At 45.3% G+C, this 8138-nt stretch overlaps 1 protein-coding gene across 1 annotated transcript; it reads right to left on the minus strand.

The window, feature by feature from the left end:
- Positions 1-1910: 1910 nt before the first annotated feature.
- Positions 1911-7528, minus strand: RRM2 (ribonucleotide reductase regulatory subunit M2; the record flags this gene model as incomplete). The annotated part of the gene is made up of 10 exons (XM_081997249.1): positions 1911-2063; positions 2454-2567; positions 2704-2808; positions 3258-3391; positions 4809-4903; positions 5979-6112; positions 6618-6734; positions 6860-7000; positions 7264-7341; positions 7418-7528. The coding sequence occupies 10 exons, from the start codon at positions 7526-7528 to the stop codon at positions 1911-1913; spliced, it is 1182 nt and encodes a 393-aa protein (XP_081853375.1).
- Between the last annotated feature and the right edge of the window lie 610 nt (positions 7529-8138).

Genomic DNA, 8138 nt, shown 5'->3' on the forward strand with positions numbered 1-8138 from the left:
TGCTCATTGCAGGGGATTGAACTAAATGACCTGAAAATGTCCCTTCCAACCCAAACTATATTCTATGATTAGCCAGAAACCTGCCTAACTTTTAAAGAAAACATGATTTTTCAGTGCTTCAAAATAGTGCTTCTGGCTATCCAACTTAACCTGTCCCCTATTCCAGTTCCTAATATATTCTTCTCAGACCACTTCAATCACTGACCTGTTGCCAACATCAGTGCTGTAGGGGCATTAGAGTGCCATCTGCTATGAGTCTTCTATCTTCCACTTTGAATTCCAGACATTGGGGCTGGGGATTTAATTATTTATGCTTTTTTCTCCCTAGGATAGCCGTTGAACATACACATCCTGCTAGCTTCACAAACCCAGGAGAATAACAGTCAAATGCCATCACCTTCAATGCAGTCAAGAGCAAATGGAGCAAGTTGGTTAGTTTTATACCATGGCAGCATCTCTCAAAGAACCACCATATTACTGTACTTCAAAAGAGGGAGTACTTTAACAGAAAGAAGCAATTCTTTCCTTTCAAGGAAATGCTTCAATTTTTGTAAAGTTTACTTTCTCTATCAGCTACACTTTAAGAGAGGCAGCCTTGCAGGACAGTCCTTGTTAGGTGTTAGATTAGATCATTAAATAAACTCCTTTTTGTACCTCAAGGCAGTAGCTAATTTCAGTCTCATTGTTACTTAATCTCACTGCAGATCATTTGCAGGAACTCTAATCTGAGACCATAGAGAACTCCTTCACAGACCAGACACCCTTAATGAAGTTCTATTAAGCATACTCATTCCTGTTGCTCCATATTTAGTGTAGAGTAGCAATGTTGTAGCACCTACTGTTTTCACTACTGTTGTGTTAAAGCCAAAACTCAACTGCATGATGCAGAAGAATACTGCTCCAGCCTGAATTAGCTGAATTTACCCTGAAACACCATCCATTTAGTGCAGCTGATCTGAAAGTCCAAACTAAGCATAAGTTTTACTTGACATCTACCAACCACATGACTAAGCAGCTGGTTCCTGCAGAACTTTCATTTCCTCGGGAATTCTGCAATTCAGAAGGAAATTAACACATAGCTTTGCCCACTGGAGTACTGAAGCCAGTACAGCACTGAATCCAACCAGCTCTTTATTACTATTATATGAAACACTGCTCCCCGATATTAAAGAAAAAGCAATGAAGTACGCAAGCCAGCTGCATGTTATTTTTCAGTACCCAGAATATCCAACTTAAGTTCTTCACCTTCCATATCAAGTTTCTTCCTTTCTTCAACATATTTCAATAATCAATACAGCTTGATTTGCAGCACCATTTAAGTTATATACCCAGAAAGAAGCACAGGTCATGAAAGGTTAGGTTACAAAAGTCTAAAACTTGCATCTTACCATTTGTTGAGTATTACAAGACAGTTCTTTATTTTAAACATTAAAGTGCCAGGTTTATGTACAAACTATTAAAACAATAATAAAAAAGGTAAACTTAAAACCTGCTAAGAAAGCAGTGAGGTCATGTAGTTGCCTCCATAGTTTCCTGCAGAGTGTTCAGCAAATTTAAGACTAAAATTTCCCAGCTGCTGCTTTGTTCATGGGGGAAACAGCAGAAGCTAGCAGTCACTGCCCATACCCTCCCAATCTTGCAGAAGGAAGGTGCCTGTATCTTTCACAAAATGGAGTAGCATATGTTGTAAGAGATACATCTAAACATTCTATGAATTAACACCATTGGCAAAGTCTAAAAAAGGGATTTTACTGCTGGAGCTACACTAGCCTCCTGAAAAGTACCAATATCACCACACTTTAAGAGCGAGATTTTAGTACAGGAATCAAGTCACAACTGTGACTCAATATATTCAATGTTGCCCTGTAAACAGGAGAACATACACACTAACTTATATGGTCTCAGTTCATTTAAAATTCTGCATCCAGGGTGAAAGAGTTGTCTGTGGGCTTCGACATGACTCCCATCCTCTGATATTCACCTACTCGCTTCTCAAAGAAATTGGTCTTGCCTTCCAGAGAGATGTTTTCCATGAAGTCAAAAGGATTCTCCGCCTTGTATATCTAAAATGGAAAGGCAATTCTATAGTCACTACAGGTGCTCATGTCTTGAATACGTGAGAGCATTAGTGATCAGCTGGAAGGAGTCTAATGACAACATCACCAGGCTTACTACACAGTGAACAAAAATCTGTTCCAAGCCTTCTCTACTGTATTTGTTCCTGACTTTTAGCTGCAGTAGACAGAAGCACAGCAACTCTGACATAGCTGTTTTTCCATAGCATCCTTTTGTTTTTTCTTCTGTGGGTCTCCAAACAGGATCTAGCAGCTGGACTACTAAATGGTTTTAAGTGATACCAATAGCACTGCAGCCATTTTAGGATTTGGGCTTCTGGAGGAAATTAAACTTAATACTATGTTTTCCCCATGAAATATTATGTATTAGAGCCTTACCTTGTTGAATCCCAATTCCAACATAAGCCGGTCTGCTACAAACTCTATGTACTGTTTCATTAAAGTGCAGTTCATGCCAATCAGCTTTACAGGCAGTGCCTCCGTCAAGAATTCCTGCAGATAATAGAAGCACTTTATGTACAGGAACTGGTATTCACTCTGTACCATCTAGGTTAATTTTATACTAAACAGCTCCCCAGCTTTCTGCTTAGTTGTGACCAAGTTCCTAAACAAGGAGCAGACAAATTACCTGTTCTATGAGAACAGCATTCATGACGATTTCCTTGACTCTCTCCTCTGATGGTTTGCGTATCAAGTGCTTGAACATGAGGCAGGCAAAATCACAGTGCAAGCCCTGGAAAGAAGTTTCAGAAAATTATTTCAGGAACACTGATTTAAAAAGAGCCACTCCAATCAGTAGCATAGAATAAATAGCCCAATATCTAGGCACCACCTTTACACTTGCCACATTACTTAGTGTTCTCCACAGATATCTTTCTGCCTAACCAGAAGGAGGCATAAGCAGGTTTCAGCCAGTACCAGCTGCACTTGCTCCAAATGGCAAGGAATACCAAGTGCAAGATTTGATGAGAACCCTTAAACTACTTTAGGGGAAGTAAAATGCTAAGTTCATTCATCCTCTGCTGCAAGATCCACGATGATGCATGTTTACACACTTTAGCAAGCATTGTAAGACTGCCTGTTTCTAAACACGCTCCTTTAAAATACAGGCTCCAATTGAATAAGATTTCCTTGGGCTATTGTGGCACATTACCATCTTAACTGCTAGAATTTGATTCATACCTCATCTCTACTGATGAGTTCATTAGAAAAAGTGAGTCCAGGCATTAATCCTCTTTTCTTCAGCCAAAAAATTGATGCAAAAGAGCCAGAAAAGAAGATTCCTTCCACTGCTGCAAAAGCTACCACACGCTCCCCTGTTTAAGGAAAGATTCATAGTAATATCACACAGAAAACTTAACAGGATTAATACCCAGAAGTTGCAAATAGAGCAATGAACTGCATCCTCCAAGGAGAATGAAATTTCTGCTCAAGTGTGCTATAGCCTGTCCTGAAAAAACTATTACAGTAAAGACTTCTTGTCATTAAGCAAAACTTTTAAACGTGAGAGGAAGTAAAAACTGTATAGTATGCTGGTTTTGGCTGGGATAGTTCATTTCCTTCACAATAACTAGTATGGGTCTATAGTTTGGATTTGTGATGAAAACGGTGTTGGTAATACAGGGAGGGGTTTTTTTGTTACTGCTGAGCAGTGCTTACACAGAGTCAGGGCCTTTCCTGCTCTTCACACCACCCCACCAGCGAGTAGGCTGGGGGTGCACAAGAAGCTGGGAGGGGACACAGCTGGGACAGCTGACCCCAACTGACCAAAGGCATATTCCATAGCATATGACATCATGCTCAGTGTATAAAGCTGGGGGAAAATGGAGTAAGCGGGGTGGCAGAGGACAGGACATTCAGAATGATGGCATCTGTCTTCCCAAGTCACCATTACACATGGAGCCCTGCTTTCCTGGAGATGGCTGAACACCTGCCTGCCGATGGGAAGGGGTGAATGGATTCCTTGTTTTGCTTTGCTTGTGTGCATGGCTTTTGCTTTACTGTTAAACTGTCTTTATCTCACCCCACGAGTCTCACTTTTACCCTTCTCATTCTCTCCCCTGTCCCACCGGGGAAGTGAGCAAGCAGCTGCGTGGTTGCTGGCTGGGGTTAAACCACAACAACTAGCTGCTAGGCAGCTGCAGCCAAGGCTCCTTCCCCAGGTTGACAATCAATACCATCCTTTTTCAAAGATTTTTTCAATGTGCAAAATGCTTTTTCTGTGTGCAAAAAGCAGTCATTTTAGCAGCTGGTTTAAGTCAGTGTCTTATCTTTGATTAAGTAAGGAACTTTGGCCATGAAGAATGCTTTACTACTAGTGAAATAATGACCTGTACCATCTCATCTCACCTTTGGAGACAACAAGAATCAGCAAGTCAGAGGAGCTACGGCCTCCAACTGTACATATCTGCTGGAGATAGATGGCCAGTGCAGTTCTGGACACATGACAGCAATTTACAATTTGATCATTTAAGCCAAGCATATGAAGATTGCCACATGAGCTACCATTATTCAAAATAGCAGCAATTCTACAAAGATTCATGTCAGTAGCTCATTTGCAAGATGAAAATTATTTTCTTCATCTCCAGAATTATACCAGTATCTTATACTAGACAGCATGTACTCTCTCTGTGACAGCAAGAATCCCTGTGAATTGTGAAGTCTGGAGAAGTGGTGGTTCCTCCATCTTTTTTAGGGAAGGAATTTCACTTTGCTTCCAATAGATGTACTCACCGTATGTTGCTTTCTTGTCCCCAATCCAGCGCATGGCCCAGTCAGCTTTCTTTTTAACACATGGTAATGTTTCAATAGCATTGAAAAGAAATTCCCTGAGAAGGATAAAACACATTAGGATTGGACATTAGCACAACTAGTACAATAAGCATTCACTGCCATAGATGGCCTTGTTCACTCACAAGTGCTCTGCACCTTCATCCTGATAATTAAGTCTCCTTCCCCATCTTATTTTACACCAATCTAGCTCTTTGTACCCACATCAACTCCAATTGACATAAATTCCCATGACAATGTCAAGGGGAGTACTGTTTCATCAAGCATTGTATTTGAACAAGGTTGTCAAAACTACAGATCAACCAGCCTCCACTTTCCAGTGGCAAGGCACCAGAGCTCTCATGTAAGCAGTTCTTCCTTAAACATTCACTGGAATTAAGCATCTCAGAGTAGAAATCACACGGTCAGCTTTCTACAAAATAGCAGCAATTTAATATTTCTAGACTGCAAATAGCATTGAAATACCACATGACAGTTCACTCAACAGAATGTCAGTCTGACAAGACAACAGCAGAATAATTCAGCCCAGACTGCTCAATGCCCTGGGTTTAAAGATACCATTCTTGAATTGATTCATCTTATGAAAATTTTACACTTTGGTTTTATTTTTAATCAAGACCAAAAGCCACTTTTTGGTAAGTGTGACATGCTTTTTTTCCCCTCAAGCAAAATAGTCAAGGGCAGCACATGCTATGCAGAAGTGCTTGCTGTTAACTAAATGCACTGGGTTTTAGAGATGATATTTTAATAAAAGTTGTATCATTCTCAGAGAAATGTTTGTACATAGCTTTCTACTAGGCGCAGGGGTCCTCCATATGAGCACTTACTGCAATTTAATATACTCCCCTTATTTGACTGCTCCATCTTTTACGTAGTTCCATTCCTTTATTTCAGTATCAAGTGGTTTCAGTTTCACTCTTAATCTAAGTGAGTTCTTGCTCATACACTTCAGAGAAAGATTCTGAAGTAAACCTGCTCTTAAGCAGCAGTTGTATTTTATATAAATCTAGTTTAAATCCTAAAACTAGCCTAAATTCAGAAAGTGACTGATACACATCATTTAAATCAACACTTAAAAGAGTTTTGAACCTTTCATCATCAAGCAATACAAACCTCTCTTTAGAATCTTTAATGTAGGTATCAATAAGAAGACTGTACATTTCTGAATGTATGTTTTCCATGGCAATCTGGAAGCCATAGAAACAACGAGCTTCTGTGATTTGTACTTCTTGACTGAACCGCTCCACCTAGAGGAAATAAATGAGAGTTATAATTTTTTTTTTTGCAAAGTTGCAGGTTAGAGGCATTGATGTTGGCTATAACAGCTCTTGCTCAGCCCACAGAACCCTCTTCAGATTAATTACAGAGGTGTGGATTATTAAGAGCAATATGAAGAGCAGTAGCCTCTCACAGCTCCAAGTCAGAAGTTATTCTTTGGTCCCAAGAGAAATGGGAAAACTTCTTTGTTTTTCCTTATTCCCCAATAGAAAGAAGATAGAGGGTAGAAGCAGAACAAGGGCTCTGAACCAGACAAGTGTTACTGTAAGGCAACACTTGGAGTGGGCAAACTCATGGATTGCAAAAGCCACGCCAATTTGCTAATTAGCGTAAGACAGCTTTACATGTTGCAATGCTGTAACACTATGTGATCTAGCAAGCAAGCTAGATCAGCCAGCATGCACATCAAACGTGCGGTTCTCTGGTTATCGCCACAAAGTGATGTTTCCATCAGGCCCGTTTCTACCCACTTACCAAGTTTTCATTAACGATGCCATCACTGGCGGCAAAGAAGGCGAGGACATGAGAAATGAAGTACTTCTCCTCAGGCTTCAGAGACTCCCAGTGCCGGATGTCTTTGGAAAGGTCCACCTAAAACATTGCCAGGAGAGGCGGTGAAAGACACGAAGAGACTGGGACCTACGAGGCCCGTTGCAGAGCCCCGGCCCGGGCTCGGCGGGCGCCGCCGTGGAGCCGAAGCCCGCCCACCCCCTCACCTCCTCCGCCGTCCAGAAGGAGGCCTCGGCCTTCTTGTACATCTGCCAGATGTCGTGGTACTGGATGGGGAAGATGACGAAGCGGCGGGGGTTGTCCCGCAGCAGCGGCTCCTCCTCCTCCTGCTCCGCACCCCGCGGCCCCTGGAGCGGCGGAGAGGGGCTCGGCTCGGCTCGCCTCACAGCGGCGGGGCCGGCGCCGGTCTTTGGCGGGAAACGATGGGGCGGCAGCTGGCCGGGGGGGAGGCGGGGGACAGCGCCCGGCCGGACGGGCGGCCCCGCGCTCACCGGGAGGGGAAGAAGGGGGAGATCACCCGTGGGGGAGAGGGCGGCGAAGCGGGGGTTACGCGAGCCGCCGGGGGAGAGAGGAGAAGGGCGGGCGCGGTGCCCAAGTGTTCCGCACTCACCGGCTTCCCGTCACCCTCCTGGAAGATCTTGCGGGCCGCCTTGCTGGCCAGGACGCGGGCGCTGCTGAGCGCGGGGGGCTGCGGGGAGAGAGGGGCAGCGTGAGCGCGCTGCGGCGCTGCCGCCCGGGGAGCGGCAGGGAGGGCGGGAGCTCACCGTGTTCTCCTTGTCGCTCAGCGCCAGGTTCTTCATGGGCGACAGGCTCTTCATGGGCGACAGGCGGGGCTGGTCGTGGCGGGCGGCGAGCGGGGCGCGGGAGGACAGCATGACGGCGGCGGCGGATCGAGCGGCGGGAGCCGGCAGTCCCCGCGCCGCCCCTTTATATCCCCTTCGAACTTGGCGCCAGAACGCCCGGCTGACCACTCAACAGCCCGCGCCGCGCCCGCCGCCGCCCGCCCCCGCTCTCCCATTGGCTGACGCGCCGACCGGGGTCCCGCCTCCCATTGTGGCGCGAGGGAAAGAAACTGCCCGCGGCTTTGGCGCCGGCAGCGCGGGGGAAGGGAAAAGGCGGGAGAGCGCGGAGGCCCCGCCCCCGCCCGCCCCGGACTGGCGCGGGGCGCGGTGCGGGGCGCGGTGCGGTGCGGTGCGGGGCGCGGTGCGGGGCACAGCCGCGCTGCAGGGCCCGGCAAGCTTGATGGCTTGCAAGCATGCGCGGTTTCTTGTAAAGAGGGGTTTAACTGCGGGTCCTTCATGTTATACCAGTTTTTTTAAAGATTCGGGATGCAATAGGAAAGTAGAAAACTTGTTTCTGGATATGGGAATGGCCATGACTCAGGTTTAAGGTAAAGACTTGGAAATGCCATGTTGCCCCAATCCCTGTCTTGCTCTCCCCTTCTATTTTCGGGTCCCTCCTACCGATTCGTTTTCACTTTCAGCA

Source organism: Phaethon aethereus (assembly GCF_964289735.1).
Source record: "Phaethon aethereus genome assembly, chromosome: 3".
Lineage (NCBI taxonomy): Eukaryota > Metazoa > Chordata > Aves > Phaethontiformes > Phaethontidae > Phaethon > Phaethon aethereus.